We start from the raw sequence: 23,856 nt of genomic DNA on the forward strand, positions 1-23,856 counted from the left end.
TAGCGCGATTTTGCGTGGAGTTGCCACTAGAGCAGAATCGGGCAGCGCCGGTTTAACAAGGTTAAACTTTTTCTGGCTCCATAAAGTCTGTTCTTCATTTTTTCCCCTTAGAACTGCTCTACTAGTAATCTAAACAGTATATCCCTTAACTAAAAAGCGCAGCACTTGTTCCTAAAAGCTTTTTTTTTTTTTTCTCTCCAAAAAAAAAAAAAAAAAAGCTCAGCACTTGTCTTAAAAGCATCTTCTTTTCAGGCTTAGCACTTCTGTATTATACAAAGTCCCTCACTAGCGAAACCTCCCCCCAGGAGTACCCACTTCCTTACTAAGTCCTCTCTCATTCAGTTACACCCCAAACTTCTTAATTTCTCTAGCATGTCGAAGGGCCAGATGCTGGCGTCCTCTCCTGTCCAGTTGGTGAATCTGGGAATATTGAGGCAATGTTACAATTGCCTCATGTACACAGACAACTCTCTCCTCCTCCCACATAACACAAATACTTGCGAGAGATGCAGCTATTTAGCCAAACTGGAGGCTGAGCTCTCTCAACTCAGGACTGGCAAGACCAGACAGGAGGAGAAGGCAACTACACACACCACAAAACCAGTCTCACATAAAGCTATCACAACAATGAATCAAACACATAAACACACAAAGACATACTCGGAGGCTCTGAGCAAAAATGTACCTAAACAGCAGAGGCCTCCATAGCAGACATCCAAGCAACCGCCACCTCATGACACACCCTAGGCAACACATAAAACACAAAATCAGTGTGCAAAGCAGTCACAGCCCTTAAGGCCAAATACAACACCAAACATACTTGTCATAGGTGACTCCATAGTCAGACACACTGACATCCCACTCACCAGGCTGAACAAGGAGAGGGTCATAGTAAGCTGCCTATCGGGCGCTAGAATCCGCCACATAACACAAGCACTCGGGTCACTCCACAGCAAGTACAAATATGACACAGTCATTGTCCATGCTGGTGTGAACGACCTGAGACGTACCTCCCTGGACTACATGAAAAGAGACATAGAGTAGCTCTCTGATTATGTAGCCCAGGCAGGTATGACCCTGACCCTGAGCAGCATCCTTCCTTCACCAAGAATGATGCCACAACATAGAGACAAGATGATCAGCTTTAACAATTGGCTTAATTTCTGGTGTCATTCAAAGGGGATCCAGTGTCTGTCTGCCTGGGATGACATGCTTGACAAGCCACGCTGCTTTGCAAGGGACGGCTTGCACCTGTCACCCCTGGGATTCGGATATTGGCTAAGGCTCTTGCCACCCCATAGTGCCTTTTTTAGGCAAGGCTCAAATTCTAAACCTACCACCCTAGAAAACAAAAATGGGAAGAAACTAAGGGTAATGCTGCTCAATGCCAGAAGTCTAAATCTCAAAATGCATGCACTCGAGGCCCTTCTCAGTATGGAGAACATCGATGTCTGTGCTGTGACTGAAACCTGGTTCAAGGCTCCTGAGAGCACCCCGGCACTATCAGGTTTTACCTCATATCATGCGTTCCGGCCCCAAAACCCGGACCACACCACAAAAGGAGGGGGTGTATCCATATTCATCAAGGATACCCACACCTCCAGGTTGGTGGCAATGCACGAAGCATCGGAAACCATCCAGGTGCAATTAACCATAGGCAAAACTGGTCTACAATTTGTAGCATGCTACAGGCCACCCTCTCAAACTCAGGAACCCCACACAGCCTTCCTGAAGACACTGGAGGGTATAAAAGTATCTCCAAACACCATTATATTGGGTGACTTCAACTACCGAATATAGACTGGGAACATTACTCAAGCCCAAACTTTCTAGCCCAAAGGTTCCTGGAGTTCATAAATTCAAATGCCATGGAACAACTAGTCACCGTTCCCACAAGAGGAGAAAATATACTAGATCTCATCATCACAAACATGGGGACAAAATGCTCCACACCGGAAGTATATCCCTCATTGGTGAGATCAGATCATAAACTAATCTCACTGGATATCCACATCCCACCCCCACCCCAAACAAAAAAGATCACAGTGAAGAACTTCTCTAAAGCAAACTTCACACTACTCAAGACTGATGTGGTATCCTTCAAGGCCCCCGAGCCAGTGGAAACCACAACCCAAGCTGCGGAAGCCCTTACAAATGCCTTCTACAAACACCTCCAGGACTGCAAAAACCAAGACTCTTTCCACCAAGGGCAAACGTCCAGTCTGGTGGACCCCAGCCATAAACAAACTTTACAATAAGAGGAGAAAGCTGTTACATGATAGAGCAAAATCCATAAAAGAGAAGACACCTTTGATCATTATTAGTAAAAAAATATGAGCACTCATAAAATCAACTAAGGCCAACTTTGAGAGAAAAATTGCCATAGATTCAAAAGACAATCATAAGGCCTTCTTCAGCTATGTTAGAAACCTGGGTGGAAAGTCCCAGATATGCTCAGAATTAGTCCAAAATGATACAAAAATCACTGAACCCACAGACATTGCCAACATACTGGCAGACAGGTTCAGTGCAAACTTCACCCCCCTCTCCCCCCCCATAAGGAGAGATAACTATCCCAGTGGAGTGCAGCCTCCCAGACATCTCCAATGCGCAGGTGAAAGCTGCTCTCTCTAAAGCTAAAAACACAGCATCAGTGGGACCGGATGGTGTCCCCGGCTGTGTGCTACACGAACACAATGAGGAACTAAACCCGCACATAAGGCAGCTGTTTAATCTTAGCCTTACCACAGGATACGTGCCCAAGGAGTGGCGTACGGCAACTGTGGTCCCACTCCACGAAGACGGTGCCTCTACGGACCCTGGTAATTACCGCCCCATAAGCTTAACAAGCCTGGTCTGCAAAGATATGGAGAGGATCATAATGGAACTCATAAACAAAGACATAGGGGACTTGCAGACATTGGACCCGACCCAGTTTGGCTTTGTCAAGGGCAGATCATGCCTTTTGAACTTGGTCGACTTCTTCGAAACAGTCACCAAGGCCATTGATGAGGGAAAGGCAGTCCATACAGCCTACCTTGACCTTGCAAAAGCTTTCGACACAATACCCCACTCGGGTATTATAGAGAAACTTACCAGCTTAAATGTAAACCCATATGTCACAAGATGGGTTGCAAACTGGCTAAAGGACAGAACCCACAGGGTTAGAGTAGCTGGCGCCATGTCAGACTCCAAGCCGGTCACAAGTGGTGTCTCACAGGGCTCAGTCCTTAGCCCCCCCTGTTGTTCGGCATCTACTTCTCAGAAGTACAGGCTAACATAGGAGGACTATGGCTGACAACGTTTGCAGATGACTGCAAACTGGGAGCCATAGTGGAAAGTACATCGGACACAGATATCCTTCAGAGGGGTCTCACGGAAACTGATAGCTGGTGCCAGAGCCATGGCCTGAAGTTAAATGCCAAAAAATGTATAGTCATACCCTTCGGGAAAAACAAGGTAACCCCAAGCTACCATATAGGTGGCAATCTACTAAGCACAGAAGAGGTTATCAGGGACCTGGGGACCCAGGTTGACAGTGGCCTTTCTTTTGACACTCACATTGCTAAAGTGGTTAGAAAAACCTTCTACATTGCCCACCTGATCATGAAGGGATTCACATCCAGATCAAGTGAGGTCATTGTTCCCCTGTACTCTTCACTTATCAGACCAACGATCGAGTACAATGCCCCATTTGGGATGTATCTCACCCGACACCTGCAGCAATTGGAGAGACCCCAAAAGTTCCTCACCAAAAGGATAAAGGGACTCCAAAATCTGTCATATGCTGCCAGACTGAAGAAACTCCAGCTCTATTCAGTCGCATACTGTCTGCTCAGAGGTGACCTGTGCCTGACATACAAGGCCATGTCCAACCCGGAATTAATGGACATGCTCCACCTCAAAAAATTCAAATCTACCAGATCCACTAGAGCAAGCGACTTAAACCTTAGCACGGATATAAATAGGATATGCTGGAGGGATAGATTTGTCACCCAGAGACTCCCTATGTTGTAGAATAAAATCCTGGTCCATGTGAGGCAGAGCACCTCACTGGCTCTGTTCAAGAGAAATCTTGACCGGTGGATGGGAGATCGTAGGTTTACCCCGGGAATCATCTCTGTGTCACTGCTGGACAGAGGCACAACAAACTAATGGGCACAGTATTTTTTAACATAAGGGGTAGCGTAAGCCACAAAAACTCTGGGCTAGGCTTATAAATGCCTTAGGGCAGATAGCCTAGTATAAACCTATAAACCTATGAACCTATTAATGCTCAATATATTTATATTAATTTTCTTCACAGTTTTCTTGATCTTGTGTCACACTATGTTTAATTTGTCTGTCCAGGTTGTTTATTTCAGTTTTGAAAGTTATAGTCCAACCTTTTTCCGTTTCTTATATTTTTATCTCTCATCTTTATGAAGTATCTTGTTCTTATGGAACTATATCCTCCTGACCTTGTCTGACTAGATCCTTATGGTAAGCATTCTTGATTTTTTGCATGCAAACAATTTCCCTTTAAAAACTTGCCACATTTCTTTTGCAGTTTTCCCACTGAATGTATCACTTCAATTAATTTTACTTAATGACTGTTTTGCTTCTATATAGTATGTTATATGTTATTAATCTCCTGTGCATTGGTTTAAATTTCTGTTTGGCAGTAATTTAACCTTTATATCCCCATGATCACTTCAGATCATCAATGGTAAAACCTGACATGAAGTGACAGTCAGTATCTTAAGATCACAAACAAAATGGTATTTTTTAACAATCTGCAGCAATTGTTGTTCCTGAACATATATTGTAAAAAAAGTCCTTACTAATGTTCTTTCATTCATATTATTCCAGATTGTTTTTACAGTCTCTTTCTGATAAATTTAAGTCCCCTGCCATTATTATTTTCCCTCCTGTGCTTCATGAAAAAATGTATGAATTACTCTAGGTCATCAGCACTTGACTTTGCTGGCGTATATACCCAAACCATTGTTATCTCTTCCAGGAATGTTTTTACTGTAGTGGTTACACAATCTACAGAACTGGTGTTATCATCAAACATGTAATAATCACGGTGTCATAACAATCTTTAATTGCTTATCATAACACCTTCACCTGATTTTTTTTGTTAGAATGTCTGATACGGGTTCCTATCACGAAGTCGAACTTTTACAACTTCGAACCACATATGGTCGAGACCATATGTTCGAATTTATAAAAGTTTGGGCATTTGAATGGAAATCTCCATAAGCAGAGGTTTCCAGTCAGTTCAATGTGGTGCAATCTCGGAGTTGCTATATTTAAGTAGTGGGAGGTGTGGGGTGCAGGGGGGGGTTTGCCCCCCTGCTTACAACAATTAATTTTGCTGCCCGTTGTTTTTTTTTTTTTTTCATAGTCAAAGTTCTGTAACTTCGAACATAATGGTTCGACCATTAGGTGTTCAGAGTTATGGATGTTCGACTATGTGATATAGACCTGTCTGATACAGTAAAACATTTATTCACTGAAAGAACTAGTTACCAATCACTGTTTTTTAACCATATTTCACAAACAATAAAAAACGAAAAACCAATAAGAAAATCACTTTAATAAAACAACAAACAACTCCAGTAAGCACTTTCGTCTCTTTCAATCAACTGAGACTTCTTCAGACTGAAGTAATTACTGCAACATCCATATTTAAACAATATGCAAGATCACGTGACATCTAATTAATTAATGTCTTAACCCTTTACATTTCAAATACATAATAAAATCTTCACAGTTATTTAAATCGGGTGGGTAACAGGCATTTAGTCTCACTTGCCAACAATATTCTAACCAGCCCAACTCTTCTTCGGGGTTTAATAAAAATTCCATATTACTTAATGCATCAACCACCAAAAACTTAAAACCAGTTTTACATGAACCATATTTATAATGTCTGCCTAAAGCATTCTTTTCATCTGCTATAGAGATGGCATATTTATGTTCAGAGATTCTCTTAATACAATTCACGTGTGGTCCTGCCAATGTAAAAAGACTTACAGGTCACACAGAAAACAAGATAAACCACAAACTTGGATTTACAAGTGAAAGTTCCATTCACGTTAACTCTCATATTATTTATAACAAGATACGTTTCTTCAGTATATAAATAATTACACAGATTACAGTTAAAGCATTTAAGCATGCCCATTCTACCAATACTATTTTTTGGCATATTTAACTTTGCCTGAAAATAGTTTTTGAAACTCTTTGCCCTTTTTTGTGTGAATGAAGGTCTATCCCCTATTACACTTAAAATCTCAGTGTTAGCATCGAAAAGTTTCCAATTATTTGTTATGATGTCTTTTATAACTCCAGAATCTAGGCTATTAACAATGGGCATCCTTACTCTATTTTCATTTGTGAGTGCCCTAGTGGTCATTGAATGAGCCCCTTTTCTCTGAGCTGTTATATTAGACATTACAGTGGTAACTAATGCCTTTGTATAATCCCCATTATATAACTTCTCACAAAATTATTACCTTCTTCAACAAAATCTTCTTCCCTAGCTGTTAGATTACTGACTCTCAAAAGCTGACATTTTACAATATTTTCTTTCGTCTTTTTGGGGTGCATGCTACTGTAATGTAAATACGCATTGATTTGCACCTCTTTCTTGAAAATTGTTGTAATTAGCTTGCCATTGTCTTTAAAAATATTAACATCCAAAAAATTAATAGTGACAGAACTAAAGTGACAAGTAAACTCCAAGAAAATACATTATTAATATATGTAACAAAATCCACAAAGATATTTCTGCCCCCCTCCAAATCAAAAATAGATCATCAATAAAATGAAATATTGTGATTATGTTCTTCATATAATCACTCTGTAGTATGTTAGTTGTTTCCCACCCATACATACACAAATTAGCATAACTGGGAGCCATTCCTGCCCCCATTACTACACCATTTGTCTGACAATAAAAATTGTTGTTGAAAGTAAAAAAGTTATAGGTGAGAATTATGTCTAACAATTCCATTTGTAATTCTACAGTTAAGTATCACTATGTATAAGGACTTTATAGCTAATGTTACCAATAAGTCACTATCTAACACTCTGATGTCCTTAAGTTTTTCAACAAAATCAAAAGTGTCTTTGATATAGGTTTTGTTGTTAACCACTACTTTTTGCAGATGTTTATCTACAAAAATTGCCATACTTTCAGTCTTGCTGTTTACAGTGGAGGGATAGGTCTTAATGGGGGGGGGGGGGTTCCTTTAAATCCTTATGGATTTTTGGAATGCCAAAAATTTGACTAATGTTAGGGTTGCAAATCACTAAATACTTTCTGGTAGTTTTAGTAATTATTCTGGTACAAAACCATTCCTCAATCAGAGAATTAATAAGGGAATAAGATTTCTTAATTTCTTTAAAAGTTACATTTTTATAAAAATTCATATCAGACAGCAACTTAAACATTTTGCACTCATACATATTTCTTTCTAGAACCACTAGTGCTCCCCCTGTATCCACTTTAAGTACTAATAGCTCATCATTATTAATCAAGTTAGAGAACACTTCCCTTTCTTTTGCAAACATATTATAGTATTTAAAACTAGGTTTATTGTCTAATATATCAATTATTTGCAATTCACAACTATTTAAAAATATTTCTAATTCCTTCCTTAAAGGTGGATTGAAAACACTGGATCTAAAAAAACTTGTCTATTTTAGACAGTTCATTCTTAAATAAGTTGTTGCTTCACAGCAAGAGGTTCTCCTGTTTGATTCTCGGCTGGAGTGCCTTCTGTATGGAGTCTGCATGTCCTCTCCGCAGTCGAGTGGCCTCCAAAAGACATGCATGAATGGGCGTGCCTTCATTGAAAGATGGGCATCGGGCTGGCAACTCTGCACCATAAAAATCGACTGCCAATCATTAGCGGAACGGAGTTCCGCTGTGGCGACCCCAAACCAGGAAAAGCCGAAAAGACAAACAGCAAACAACTCTTAAATAAGAACTTGAAATTGAGCTGCCTCACAGTTGGGCTGGTTAGAATATTGTTGGGAAGTGAGACTACATGCCTGTTACCCTCCTAGTTTAAATAACCGTGAAGATTTTATTATGTGTTTGAAACATAAAGATTTAAGACATTAATTAATTAGATGTCATGAGATCTTGCATATTGTTTAAATATGAATTTTGCAGTAATTACTTCAGTCTTAAGAAGTCTCAGTTGATTGAAAGAGACGAAAGCGTTTACTGGAGTTGTTTGTTGTTTTATTAAAGTGATTTTCTTTCTTTTTTTTTTTTTTTTTTTTTAGTATTTAGTTAAATTTGCGTTTCTGCTCACTGTTTTATCACATATTTCACAAACAATGTCAACATCAATTTTGTAGGATATAGCACATTTTCCAATAAAAAATGTAATGATCCTAGCATTAACAACCAGCACAGATAATGAAATGTTGTTATCTGTAAACCATTCATTTTCTGACCTGCAAAAGTCCTGTCTTGTGTTAATCAAATGTTGCAATACATCTGCTACAAAAATTATCTTCCTTTGTCCATCCTGTCTAAATACATGTGCGCCCAAAATTAAGTTTGGATGTTCTACATATTTCTAGCTTTTAAAATGAGCTATTTTTTCATATAGGTATTTATCTAAAAAAAATATTTTCATTCCCAGTGACCTAACTCTCCCTTTTATATATGATTTGTTAAAAATATGTCCTAACACTTGCACAAACCATGATACCTAAGAGACTGGCTATAAGTTCTCTATTAACAATCAGAGAGTCCTTGAAGATGAGATCATTTGTACCAACATGAATAAAAGCATTTCCATGCTTCCTTACATTAAGGCATTCTAAGGCGCTACTCACAGACTGTATTTTTGCTCTTGGCAAGCATAACACTATTCAATGTTCATTATCCTCTCTGCACATGTAACTATCAAATCCTCTAATAATTGAATCTCAAATTGCTTCTGACCAGATCTGAAGAATCTTCCACTTCTAACTGAGTAATGTTTTCTCTATCAGTCGCTACAAAGGAATGACGCTCTTCACCATTAATCTTATTAATCTCACTGTTTTCACTGCTTATTTCATTTAGAAGCATACAGTTCTCATCCTGCTCTCCTTATACTTCTACAGCTTGAGCCAAGTTGTTAACTTTGTTTATTCTTCTGTTTTTTCTTATAGTAATGTTCTTTAATCCTTCTATGTTTAGCTTTGATGTCTTCCTTTTAACCTGCCCCTTGCCCCCTTTTTTTACCTTCTTTGTTGAAATATATCATGTTATATAGACTGAAGATTTTGTGATTGAACAATGTTATAATTCCTTGTAATCTGTGTACTGCTTAACAAAGCAGTATTCTTTTCAGTATAGATTATCTTTGCATTATAGACATTAATTGGTTTCTTTTTCTTCATAGTTATTTGTTGTGAACTTTTTCCCTTTGTTTTGCTTTTTTTCTTCTACATGCTCTGTATCCTCAGATTACTTAATACTTGTGTCCTCAATTCCAAAGTTGTCTTTGGTAGTATCATGACTAACAAGGTTTTAGTGATCTTTACTGAAAGTGGACACTTCCTTTTCTAAATGTGTTCTATTTTCACTTTACCCAATATTATCTTATTAGTCTAGTCATCAATATATGTAACAACAGTTTTCCAATATGTGTCAATTGCACAAGTGAAATCTTTTTCAGTAAGTCTGGATTTACTACAAATAATAGTAAGCAAATCATCCAACTTTTGATATGGGGAAGGCAGGTCTTGAATGTTATCAGGTGTTACTTATATGTCAGTCTACATCTATCTATATATACATCTCTCTCTCTCTCTCTTTCTGTTTCTCTCTCTCTCTCTCTCTCTATATATATATATATATATATATATATATATATGTATATATATATATATATATATATATATATATATATATATAAACACACACACATATATATATAAAATATATATATATATATTATATATATATATATATATATATAATATATATATTTTATATATATATATATATATATATATATATATATATATATATATATATATATATATATATACATACACACATATGTATATATGGAAGGTATTACTTTTGTCAAACATGATATCTGTTTATTCAACACAATTTGGTAGACTAAACAGGTGGGTGATATCTGTTGACAAAAGTAGCAGATCGAACAATTCTCAGGGTTGGGGAATTTGTCCTTCTACACAAGAAAGTCCAGAAGTACGGCAGGTGCACAGACAAACGAAATCAATGAAACACAAAACAACATGTCCAGCACCAAAAGGTGAAAAAATTCTCCAATTTAATGTGGCAGCTCCAGCAAATGGTATAAAGTTTAAACCATGTAAGCAGACTGGTTTCAGCAAAAATTAGCCTTCCTCAGTGCAATAACATTAGAAAACACACACAATAAATTTAAATAGTCATCCTAATCAAAATATAAGTGTCTCATTGGATGATCAACTTAACTCATTTAGGCCAGGTTTGAGCAAACACCCCAACCTAATAATCCAACTGGATTCTTTTTTATTTAACATGGTATGCCAGCCTGTCTTAAACATTCTGTTCCCTGTGACCTTATCAATAATAATAAATTTGAACTGGGCAGTGATGTGGGTCATAGTATGTTTAAATAATGAGCTAGACATGTCACTGAGATGTTTGGAAATACGAACCCTCAGTGACCTAGAGGTTTGCCCCATGTAGAAGGCTTAACAGGAGCAAGCAGCTAATTATAGTACCCAGTGAGTGCTACCAAAACACAAAATATCATATAACTTTGATGTATTGATGCTTGTAAATTGTTTGCTCTTAAGTACGTCAGTACATGCTGAACAATGACCGCAGAGTATACACCCCACCAATGTATCCACAAATAATGTAACCTGCTGTGTATTGGAGGGCCTCTTATGTTTGTAATGATTAAAATAAGAGCCCAAAGTGGGACCCCGTTGATAGGAAAAGAGACATTTCAAAGAAAGAAACTCAGAAAGGTTATCATTCATCAAAAGTATGTCCCAGTGGTGATCAATGATTTGTCTTAAGGTGTTAATGTTCCGCCCAAAAGTGGTGACAAAACAGACCGGCTCGACTTGATTATCATCCCTGGAAGTATACTGATATTGCAACAGGGAAGATCTGGGTTGCTGTTAGGCAGAATGACTGGCCTCACTGATATTGTCAATGTCATATCCTCTAGAAATCTATCTTTCAGATCCTGTTGATAATAATAATATGAGTTTTCTGAGGAACATATATGTCTTATCCTGAGGAATTGGGATTTGAGGATGTTGCGGATGATGTGTCATGGGTGATAACGAGTGGCATGAAGTAAGGTGTTATATTGTGGATGTTTATGAAAGACCTCAGTCCTGAGGGTGTGGTCTAACTCTCTAATGATAGTGACGTCTGATTAATGTGAAAGCTTAACGTAAACTGGATGCCCCACTTATTCTCGTTAAGATACTGTACAAATTCCTGTACATATCTGTCGTCCCTCCTCCACACCATCCAGCAATCATCCAAATAATGCCGCCAGATGTCAATCTCATCAAGATATAAATTATGGCCAGCGTCATAAATGAGTTGTTAATCTATATAACCCATAAAAAGGTCAGCATAAATGGGGACAAAAGTAGCAAAGGATTCTGCATAAGAAGTGGGATCATCGAGGTGGAAGGGGATTTTGAATTTTGTCAGATCATCACTCAGTTTTAGTAGATTAGCCTTTACATAATCTTTGAATATTCAGATATTGCAGGATACCTCTGGCTTCAGTCTTAAGGTAAATGTAACTGACTTGTAGTCCAATTTGATCAGGAAGGAGGTTACCATAGTTGGGGAGCAGAGCTGTTCCATATTGGTAAGGACCAAGTCCAGGATTTTCTTTCTCCTGGTTGTAGTGTTGACTAAGTGGTCCAGAGATTTTGTAGTTATGAAGTCCAGAAATCTCTGGGCATACACGTTTGAGAATGTATATGTCTAACAGTTGATGGAGAGAGAGTTGATGTCTCCTACAAGAATGGTGTTTGGCTTAATACAATGGGACTCCTTATAGGTTAGATAGGAGGTATGGGCAGAGGGGGACAAAGAAGGGGTCTTGTAGTTAGCTGTAATCTGATAAAGGGTTTTATTCATAATGAGTTGAACTTTGAGCAGTTCCAATTCATTATCTTGTCTAGAGTTTGGAGGTGAGATTTTTTTAAAAATATAGGGGCATCTTGCTCTTTAATACCTACTTCTAATGTGGTATAATGTTGTTTTTTTTACTACTAGTTTCACATATAACAGTGATGCAAAGCTTAACAAACATGTTATTACATCAGGAGGCTTAATAAATAGTAAGGAGACAGAGATATGGTCTAAGCTCCATGTGGTTTATATTGTAGCTGAATTCTGTGGAAGAACAGTCTACCATGTGACGTGCAGATCATTCTATCTACTTCATTAGCCTTATGATAACCACCTTTTTCAAAGCTGCCAACTGTGTGTGTGTGTGTGTGTGTGTGTGTGTGTGTGTGTGTGAGTGTGGGTGCATGCATGCATGCGTGCGTGCGTGCATGCGTGCGTGTGTGTGTTTTAGCATGCAATACATTATACTGATCACATAAATGAACTTTAAGTTTATACTAAAGATGTCCTGAACTGTTTATGTCAAAGATGAAACTTTTTAACAATCAATAATATTTGAGTAAATTAACTTTTCATTGCATAGAATAATTTTAACCCTGGATTATGCTGTAGTTGCCTTATTTCTTCTGTGGTCTGTCAGATATGAAATATTTGGCAGAATGGGTTAAAATGGGCATCTGGTCACATGATTTACAATTGCTACTGCACATTGAGACATGATTTCAGGAGTCCCTCCCTACAACTCTTGTCCAACAACTTTATGACACTCTGTTCAGTTGTGAAAGAACTACACATGACACTTTAAATTGTTCTTTCTGAAAACCTTTATGCATTTGCCTTGCACAGATGCCCACAATTTTGTCTGTACAGCTTACTGTCTTACTCATTAAATGAGTTTAGCTGCTTTACTGAACACTTATGCTTCAGGCTGTGGACGTTCCCATGGTTGTTGAATTCTTACATTGTTTACAGCCTGTAGTCTGTAGTAGCTATAATTGTAATATTATTTCATCTACTTTATAATAATTTTCAGGGAGCAGCAATGTAGCTGAAGTAGATATTCTTTCACCCTTCTTTCCATCAACAGTGGATATGTTGCAAGACTGAGTCCCTGCAGTGGAATATCCCTATAATCCAAAAGTCCAAGATGACTTCTTAGCTTTTATAACAAATTTTTTTGTAGGCACATTATTGTGAAAAATTAAAAAAAAACAATCAAAAACCATGGATGAAGGTGTAGTCACATGTATCCTTTATAGCAGGGTGAATTTTTTTATCTGGGTGCATAGGCTTTACTAGATCCAATCTGCTAGGTGTTCAAAGAAGGATGGAATCTATTTGTAGGAGTATTGTAATTCCCATTGCTTTTGTTTGCCTGTCATATGAAGGCAAGCACAGAACATATGGATGTGGCCTAGATTGCAGATACTAATCCAAAGTAACCTTATGAGTGTGTGGATGTGGTCTAGACTTTGGTAGTAACTTTGGGTAACATTAAGAAGGGGTGGGTGCAGCCTAGACTGTAGGAACTAACCCTGAGAAACATAAAGAAGGGTTGGCAGTGGCCTAGACTATTGAGACTAACCATTAATAAAATTAAAAAGATGTGGATATGGCCTAGACTGTAGATACTAACCTTGAGTAACTTTAAGGAGTGCATATGGCCTAAACTGTGGATATTAACTCAGAGTAACTTTAAGGACCGGAGGATAGCCTAAACTGTAGTTATGAAGCCTGAGTAGCATTAAGAAGGTGTTAATGTGGCCTAGACTATACATATTAACCCTAAGTAACATTAAGAACAGATGGATGTGGCCTAGATTGTAGATATTAATCCTGTGTAACTTTTAAGAAGATGTAGATGTAGCCTACCTAGACTGTGGATTTTAATCCTGAGAAATATTAAGAAGGTGTGGATGTGACCTAGACTGTACATACTAACCCTAAGTAACATTAAGGAGATGTGGATGTGGCCTAGACTATAGATATTAATCCTGCATAACTTTAAGAAGGTTTAGACTGTGTATTCTAACCATGTGCAGCATTAAGAAGGGGTGGACATGGCCTAGACTGTAAGCACTAACCCTGAGTAACATTAAGGGGTAGATGTGGTCTAGACTGTAGATACTACCTCTGAGTAACATTAAGAAGGTGTGGATGTGGCCTAGACTGCAGACACTAACTCTGAGTAACATTAAAAAGGGGTGGGTGTGGCCAAGGCTGTAGATACTAATCCTGTAATATTAAGAAAATGTGGATATAGCCCAGACTGTAGATACTAAGCCTGAGTAACTTTAAGAATGGGTTACAAAGACATTTATGGTGTGGTTCCAGTCACTGTCAAATTAAAACATTTTGCATGCAATATCTAGTTATTAGTATATCCTCACAGGGAGTATATCTTCGGTGGTTGTATTCACAAAAAATACATAGCACCGTGCATATTATTACAGCTGTTGCAGTATATAGGTACTACACTTACGTACATTTTTGGTTCTATGCATCCCTTTTCATGATGTGTTGGGGATAGTGGATGGGCCTTTCTTGGTAAGAAAAATAAACAGAAACACATCTGCATTCTGCCCCAGAAACTGATGAACATATTGGTATATGGAAAAGGGTAATTTCCAGTTCTGTGAGGTACATAGCTCAATTACCTGCACAAACGTGTTTCAAATCTTCTGAATATGCTTTATTCATTAACTTTAGAAATGTAGAAGCATAGGCTTTGTAAACAGATGGTGGTGCAGCGGTTAGCGTTGCCACCTCACAGCAAGTGGTCCTCCGTTTCGATCCTTGGCTGGGGTGCCTTCTGTGCAGAGTCTGCATGTCCTCCCTGTGGTCGCGTGGGTTTCCTCTGGGTGCTCTGGTTTCCTCCCAAAGACATGCTGTAGGTGGATTGGACACACTAAACTGGCCCTAGGCGTGAGTGTGTGCATGTGTGTGCCTTCTGTGGAATGTTGGGTGTCGGGCTGGCAACTCGACACCGTAAAGCTCCACTGCCAATCATGAGTGGGCGGTGATCTGCTGTGGCGACCCCTAACCGGGAAAAGTCGAAAGAAGAAGGAGAAGGACATTTTGTAAAAATTTGAACGGGGTGGGGGGGTCCTGTGACACGCAGATTTAACACTGCTGGGATTTAAATCCTACCATTAATTAACTGAATGCACAGATTTACATCATATAGGTTTATAGGTTTATAGGTTTATAGGTTCATACTAGGCTATCTGCCCAAGGGCATTTATAAGCCTAGCCAGAGTTTTGTGGCTTTTGCCACCCCTTTAGTTTGGAGGATACTATGCCCATTATTTTGCTGTGCCTCTGTCAAGCAGTGACACTGAGATAATCCCTGGGGTATATCTGCGATCTCCCATCCATTGGTCAAGATTTCTCTTGAACAAAGCCAGCGAGGTGCTCTGCCTCACATGTACCGGGATTTTGTTCCACAGCATAGGGAGTCTCTGGGTGATGAATCTGTCCCTCCAGCACGTCCTATTAATAACCGTGTCAAGGTTTAAGTCTCCCGCCCTTATAGTTCTGTGGGATCTAGATTTTTTGAGGTGAAGCATGTTCATCAATTCTGGGTTGGACATGGCCCTGTATGTCAGGCACAGGTCACCTCTGAGCAGATGGTAAGCGACTGAGTAAAGCTGAAGTTCCTTCAGTCGGGCAGCATAGGACATATTTTTGAGACCCTTTATCCTTTTGGTGAGGAACTTTTGGGGCCTTTCCAGTTGCTGCAGGTGTCGCATCAGATACATTCCGAATGGGGCATTGTACTCAATCATTGGCCTGATGAGTGATGAGTACAGGGGGACGATGACTTCCCTTGATCTAGATGTGAATCCCTTCATGATCAAGTGGGCAATTTAGAAGGTCTTCTTAACTACTTTGGCAACGTGAGTATCAAATGAAAGGTTACTGTCAACCTGGGTACCCAGATCCCTGATAACCTCTTCTCTGCTTAGTGGGTTGCCGCCTATATGGTAGCTAGGGGTAACCTTGTTTTTCCCGAAGGGTATGACTATGCATTTTTTGGCGTTTAACTTTAGGCCATGGTTCTGGCACCAGTTTTCCGTTTCTATAAGACCCTTCTGAAGGATATCTGTGTCAGATGTGTTCTCAACTATGGCGCCCAGTTTGCAGTCATCTGCAAATTTTGTCAGCCATAATCCTCCTGTGTTTGCTTGTACTTCTGAAAAGTAGATGCCGAACAGGAGAGGGCCCAGGACTGAGCCCTGTGGGACACCACTTGTGACAGGCTTTGAGTCTGACATGGCGCCAGCAACTCTGACCCTGTGGGTTCTGTCACTTAGCCAATTTGCAACCCATCTTGTGACGTATGGGTTTACATTTAAGCTGATGAGTTTTCAATGATACCTGAGTGGGGTATTGTGTCGAAAGCCTTTGCCAGGTCGAGGTAGGCTGTGTGGACTGCCTTTCCCTCATCAATGGCCTTGGTGACTGTTTCAAAAAAGTCCACCAGGTTTAAAAGGCATGATCTGCCCTTGACAAAGCCAAACTGGGTCGGATCCAAAGTCTGCAAGTCTCCTATGTCTTTATTTATGAGTTCCATTATGATCCTCTCCATAGCTTTGCAGATCAAGCTTGTCAAGCTGATGGGACGGTAATTTCCCGGGTCGGTGGAGGCACCTCCTTTGTGAAGTGGGACCACAGTTGCCGTATGCCACTCCTTAGGCACGTATCCTGAGGTGAGGCTAAGATTAAACAGCTGCCCTAACTGCGGGTTTAATTCCTCATTGAGTTCGTGGAGCACACATCCGGGGACACCATCTGGTCCCATGGATGCTGTGTTTTTTGCCTTGGAGAGAGCAGTTCTCACCTGAGCGTTAGAGATGTTTGGGGGGCTATAATTCTCTGGTATAGATATCTCACCTTTTGGGGGGGAGGGGGGGGGAGAAGTTTGCACTGAACCTGTCAGCCAGTATGTTGGCAATGTCTGTAGGTTCGGTAATTTTTACATCATTTTAAACTAATTCTGAGCATATCTGGAAGTTTCCTCCCAAAAACACATACTTTCCATTTGCAAGATTCAAACCCCTACCTAACTGTGTTATGACACTAGAGGCAGACACATTAGCAGAGTGTGCTATAGTGTATACAGAGAAGTCATACCTCTCAAATGTCCCCGATTTTGACTCAAAGTTTACCCTCCTCTTAATATCTCCTAAAACTGATGACATTTGGAGAAAAGGGGGTGCATTACACTTAATAAATAATTACAATAATTAAAGTTATACACTTTTTTTAACTTCGGAAAATCTATATTAATTTACATTATCGTATTCTGTCAACTTCTCAAGCTAACAGTGCCAATTATTTAAATACGTCCCTGATAATTTCTGGACTTGTTATGCTTCAGTTACGAGCCAGCTGGCCTTAGTTCGTCCACGATATCGCATATGCGAGACCTGACACTGTTAGTCATGTAGCTCTGAAAACTTGAATTTCTAAACTAGGGAGAGCGACGACGGTTGACAATGTCCACAATTTGTTAAGGAATAAACAATAAACCTTTACTTTCATCACTCACTATGTAACTCTGGTACTGTACCCATCAGAAACTTAGCATAAGATACAGGGAAAGACTGTAAGATGAGTCATTTAGATAAACATTGCTGGTGATTGTACGTGTTTCACAAAATGTACAGAGGGAGTGTTAAGAGAATGCAAATAACGGATGGAACTCTAAGTAAGCGAGATAACAGTTTTCAGTCCCGTCAGCACCTTCTTGGTCGTCGGAAGTGTCTCGCTGACGTCATATGCAAAAGCTCTATGCGTTGCTGGGTGAACAGATTACTCCAGCAGGCAGGGGGCGGGACAGGGCACTTTCTGTGAAAGTGGTGCGCTCTCAGCCCGATCAGAGTGTGCAGCTGCTAGCTTTGAGCAGCAATGGTAGAACAGAATGACCGTGCGCCTCTGCTCGACTGGGCGGAGGGCCCGGGCATCTCTGTCTCTGAGCCGGTACCCGCTGCAGGAGAGGGTGAGAGCAGTGGGGCTGTGGCTACCCCAGATCCAGGGGTGACACCGGGTGGCAGCAGAGCGCTTGGCATTGCTGGGTGTTCGTGGACCAGTAGCCCTGGACTGTCAGCTGGTGATCCGCGGAGGCTGCAGGTAGAAGGGGACGATATTGTAGCTGTATTCGTGGTGACGTTTGATACAAGAAGCGGTATGTGTTTCTCTTTTTGTTTTGTTACCGTGGTTGGAAAATGAATCATGTAACGGTACCTACTTCCTCCCTGGTAGTGGTGCCAGGTGTATTATGAGTTTGGGGTCAGCTGTTCTTGTCTCAGCCTAACTCAAAAATCGCCACTAAAGGGATGTGAGGGAAGCAGAATAAGTGTAGAGTTGCTGTGATGGCTGGCAGAGAGGGTCATTTATGTCAAATATTTTGTAGGACTTGAAACACTCGCATTTTGTGTCCCCTTTTTCTTTCTCATTGTGGTGGGGTATTTTTTTCTTGGTACTAATACAACACTAATGCCCCGTGCTGTAATAAACAGCGAGTGGAAAAGGAATCTTGACTTTGCTATAAGTTGAGGCAGGCAACACTATTTCTGTTTGCTTGTAAGACTCACTCGTAACTTCACGGTGATGGCGGTGGTAGCAAAGATACTCTTGGCATTTGCTCAGGTGTTAGGTGGTATTTGTTGTTCTGGATGTGTCCTTAAATCGTGTAAAACGCATTCATGATTGTCCCTGTGGGTTTTATGATTAACTTGTCAGCAAGCCACGATTTTGCCAAAAACAAACAAACAAAAAACTCTCCGTTCTTGCAGCCCATTGATACTTGTAGCTTGCTGTTTACGTGGAAGGTTAGAGTGGAGTAGTGTTACAGAACGTCTCCCCAAAGTTACACCGTACAGGTGGTGTGATGTCACCTCAGGTGATTATATCCTTTAGTTATACAGTGTCATCCTGCGTGCTCTTTGTATGGTAGTAGTTATGGAATGGTAATTATCTGTATGTATAAATGCAGACCAATCCATAGCAATACTTTAGATGTTATTTTTCCAACTGAATAGTTTGTTTCACTAAGTTTAATTTGTTAACAAGATAAGTGAACTGGTCTGTAGTCCATTTTCAGCCAGATCCCGAGCCACAGGTAAATACAGTAATCATCAAATACACTTCAGGACAAATATATGTGTATAAATAATACTGTGTTATTCCAGTGTTAGTGGAATATTCAGCAGACATTTTAGAAGATAGAACATGAAAAATTTTAACAGGCATAGCTGAAAAACATTATTGTATTGTAGCAATTCAGGATATAATACAGATGGTGATATGTGATAATGTCTTGATGTTTTATATTTAGTGAAATTAATCTAAAATGTTTTGCAAGTCAATATAAAGTTGACATTGTCATGTTCCTTACACATAACCTACTACCGTTTATGGTGTGTCATTGACTTAGTACATATTCTACACGCTACTACTACAGTTTTTTGTTTCAGTAAGAGTAGCTACAGTTCATGTTGTATTTCTGTGACTGTCCTTTCTACAGTTTACAATACCCTCAACCATCAGTTGCAGTAATGTGCCTGGAAAGAAAGGTAGGATTAAGATGGCTCCTAATTCAGGAGATGGTGGAACACTTTTAGTTCTTATTTTTGTTAGTTTTAAGAGTCACTAATGAGCTTGTCTAATTCAAAGGTACATTTGGGTAGTGGGATTTATTTTTTATCTGTGACTAACTTCAGAGGTAAAAATCTGGTGATGCATTATAAGCCATTGTTGAGCTTGTACCTTTTAGAAATTATCTAGTTAATGTGCAATTAAGAATAGATAAATGCAGACTGTTCAGTGCTTAAAGCTGGGGACTTGTGGTGTTTTTACCTTTAGATTAATTATGGACAAAAGTTGTAATGAGGAACGTTTCTTTTCAGTACCACACTGAACGATCATATATGTTTTTATTGTACAAAAATGGATATTTTGGAATTCTTGTTGTGTGGATTGTTGAATGGTATTAGTGCCTCTACTGTGAGATAAGACAACAAGCTGCATAGAAGATGGCTTTGATGCCTTGTACATTTGAGGTCTGGTCATTAATATGCAGAGTAGTAGCAGAGATCTTGGGTGGGTGGTGGGGCTTCTGTACATACAAAGTTGGGTAAATGTTTGTCCAAATCAGTTTCTGCTTGTATACTGCTGTTTTTCAAGTAGTTTGCATCCCCAGATGGATAGAATGGTGCAAAAGCAAATTTTTTGCTAACTGGTTAATAAGAAGGGTCAGATCGAAAAGATGCAAAAGACTAAACCCCAGACACTATAGTTTACAGAATATGTTAATACACTGTAAAAAAAAAAAAAAAAAAAAGGATGAGGCATATCTTTGCGTTTCTGAGCATCGAACAAACTTCTTAATGGTTCAGTTTCAGTATCAGTAATGTACAGCAATATCTTTTTTTTCCCAAGTGATTTTTTTTAGTACATTTTTTGTATGTATTCCAATATGTCTATACCAACTGGTCCACTTCTAATCCGTGACAAAACACATAATGCAGCCTCCCAGCTCTCATGTTGTGTTGCAACATCTCTAAAAGTAGTCCAGGAAGTAAGTTTCTGACTGGTGTATCATGTGTGCAGAGTCTACATGAACTCCTGTATGTATTTTATGCAGCACAGGTCAGAGGTTGGTACATTTGCCTTAGTCTGGTGTGGGTATTATGCAGGAGTATACCATCATTATTCTTTCTGTTTCTATGTTGTTTGCATGACTGTCACTAAAGTGTATGAGCATGTTTAGCATTTATGGAAGCATGCATGTTATCATTCTATATTTGCTATGATATTCTAATATCTATTCAGTAACTGATTGCCATGTAATATACTGTATTGCATAAATCCTGTAGCTGAGCCACAGCATGTTTTGCAGTGTTTCGTGTATTTTAATTTGTGAATTTTATGTTTAGATGTAATACGCTGAGCATGTGATGCCAGTTTTCCAGTGCAGTCCTTGGAAATGCTTTATCTTTTACGTTTGTATGTTTCAGTCATAATGTACCACATTAGCTCTCCTAACCTTCACAAACACCATCATCCAATACAGAAGTAATGGTTGTCTAGTCCCGTCTATATTCCTAGACGTGTCAAAAGCATTTGATACCATCTCCCACCAAAACTTCTTAATTAACTTTTCATCCTTTAATTTAAATTGTACATCTCTCACTTGTCTGCCAGGAAGGTAATTATGGAACCAACAAGCTGTAAAATGGCAGTATCCTCACTTTTACCTGTTGTTCTAGGTGTATCACAAGGTTCTAGCTTGGGTTCACTACTATTTAGCATTTTCATCAACAGGCTCCATACTGCCACTCACATAGCTACAATTTTACAGTATGCAGATGATTCCACGCTAATCTGTTCTGTCCCACACTCTCTAAACTCCTAGAAATAACCCAACTTTCCTTCACAGCAGTAGAATCTTGGCTCTCTGACTCTGTTAATTCTGAATCCCATCAAAACTAAAGTTATGATTTTTTTCAAGTAACAACTTCAAATCTGCATTCCCCTTTACAGTTATACTTCTTACAATTCCAAGATTGAACCTCTATCACACACTAAGCTACTTGCTGTTACAATTGATAACATGAGATTTAACAAACACTTGTCTCTTACCATAAAAAAGTCCATATTAAACTAGGTTCATGTTACAGAATTAAACCTTACCTCACCGACTCCACACAACTATCTATTGCCAGGCCTCATCTACTCTCTAGTCTTCTTTATGCCTCTCCTATCTTCACCAATCTGAAGAAAACAGATTTAATAAAACTAGATGCCTGTTCCAGTAAGAGTGCCAGGTTTGCTACCAACTCACCATATAGATCCCATTGGTGCACTGCCTTATGCCAACTAAACTGGCTTATCTAATGACCTAACTTTCAACCAACTTATAATGGCCCATGGCATAATATACCAGCCTGGCAAGTGTCCAGCACTCCGTTATCTACTGCAGCCACAAACTAACAGAAGACACTTGAGATCTTCTAACAGATTTCTATTACAACTCACAAAAGCTGGCAATCACTCTGGAGATGCTCTCTGTCTTAATCAAATCTCCATGATTTGGAACTTAACTTCCCAGCACATCCTAACCACTGCCAATCACTTCCAATTCAAAATACTTCATCCCATCTATCTAATTGTTGGCTCTGCTCTTGTCCAACTCCCGGCTGACTTTCATTCCCTTTTGTACAACTCCTGGCTGACATTCAGCTGTATTGTTTGTTTTTTCTCTTACTTGTCTATTTTCCTCTATAGATGTTTTCTGTCTGCTTGATGTATGTCAATCTTATCTTGCCTATAAGCTCATCACAAATGTCACCTTACTTTCTCTCTTTAATATACTTTGTCCAGTCTTTTCACTGTCACCATAACTACTTCATTGTACCCAAACTCCTCACCTACACCATGTACAGTTTTTTTTTTCATACTAGAAGTAGTGACATACATAACCATGAATTTGTAAAGATGTGACTGTGTATAACACATGAAACAAACATTTTTTTTCTACTATTTTTATGTACTATTTGTGCTTCTTTATATATGCCTTTTTATGTATAATTTTGTATTGTGTATAAATTCTGTTCTTTTGTTTAGGTTACTACTGAGTAAGATTAAGATTACAATCTGTCTTTTGTTACTTTTATCTATTGGGGCTGTTCCTCCAGGCCTTTGCTGAAAGTTGGCTTGTGCTCAGTTGGACTATCCTGGTAAATGAATGTCAAATAAATAAATAATAAATGTGCTGTATGCAGAAAATGAACAGATGTATTTTTAAAGCTGTCTTTTAGTGTCAGGACAAGTTCAGATTGTACGTTGTAGTAATAACATTGTTAACTGTATATTAAGGACATCAGTGCACTGACTAGTTGGCACAGAGGAAGCCATCTCTTCCACAGTGCTGATGACATAAGTATAAGTAAGGACCCCAGAGCAAGAGGGACTGAAGAGTGAAGATGGGCTTTTATTAGCCAACTTCTCCCCTTTGTGATTAGTCATGGGTGATTTATCTATCTGTCTTTTTTTCCATACTAGGACCCAGTGAGGCAGAGACAAGGGATATAATTTCTCAGTAAAACAAGGAGTGTGGGATGACCTTGGTACATCCGTGACATCTATGGCAATATGTGTATGCCTATATTTAGATGTTAGGGCATACCGGGTATAAGTGTGGAGGGGTAGCTCTGCTAAGCTAGTCAGAAAATTCTCAGTCTCTGCAATTTCTGTCTGTCGAAGCAGTCATATGCATGTCAAGGAATCGGGGTCCAGAGGTATATATTAGTATGCCAGTGGAGAATATTAAGACACTAGAACATTTCTACTAATATTTTATTTTTTTATTTAAACTTGTTTGTTAAGGTAATTCACTGATCATATGTCGTCATCAACAGAATTAGAAGTGTGACCTCATTAAGGCCTTTACTATAACTGAAGGAGTTGGGTGTAAGACCAAGGAAATGGATTGTTGTGTACTTGAAGGATAGGATTTACAGGGTTATGGTTAGATGGGACAATGTCTGGAATAAGGACAGGTACCAGTGGAGAACTGCATGGGTTGGCCCTGGGTCTAGTATCCTTTTATCATGGTAATTTCCAACATGTTTGAGGGAATACAGAACTGGATCAAACTCATGGCTGGTGATGCAAACATAGGTGCAGTACTAAAGCATGGGGATTTAAAGAAT

At 39.2% G+C, this 23,856-nt stretch overlaps 1 protein-coding gene across 2 annotated transcripts in view; it reads left to right on the forward strand.

The window, feature by feature from the left end:
- Positions 1-17,934: 17,934 nt before the first annotated feature.
- Positions 17,935-23,856, forward strand: part of DENND11 (DENN domain containing 11) — an 893,160-nt gene continuing 887,238 nt past the window's right edge. For both annotated transcript variants that reach the window (XM_044088490.1, XM_044088491.1), the window contains exon 1: positions 17,935-18,326. In XM_044088490.1, the coding sequence (XP_043944425.1) occupies positions 18,050-18,326 (277 nt within the window). In that variant the 5' untranslated portion in view covers positions 17,935-18,049. The remainder of the gene's footprint in view (positions 18,327-23,856) is intronic.

Source organism: Protopterus annectens, chromosome 11.part0 (genome assembly GCF_019279795.1).
Source record: "Protopterus annectens isolate FY-2018-M chromosome 11.part0, PAN1.0, whole genome shotgun sequence".
NCBI classification, from domain to species: Eukaryota; Metazoa; Chordata; order Ceratodontiformes; family Protopteridae; genus Protopterus; species Protopterus annectens.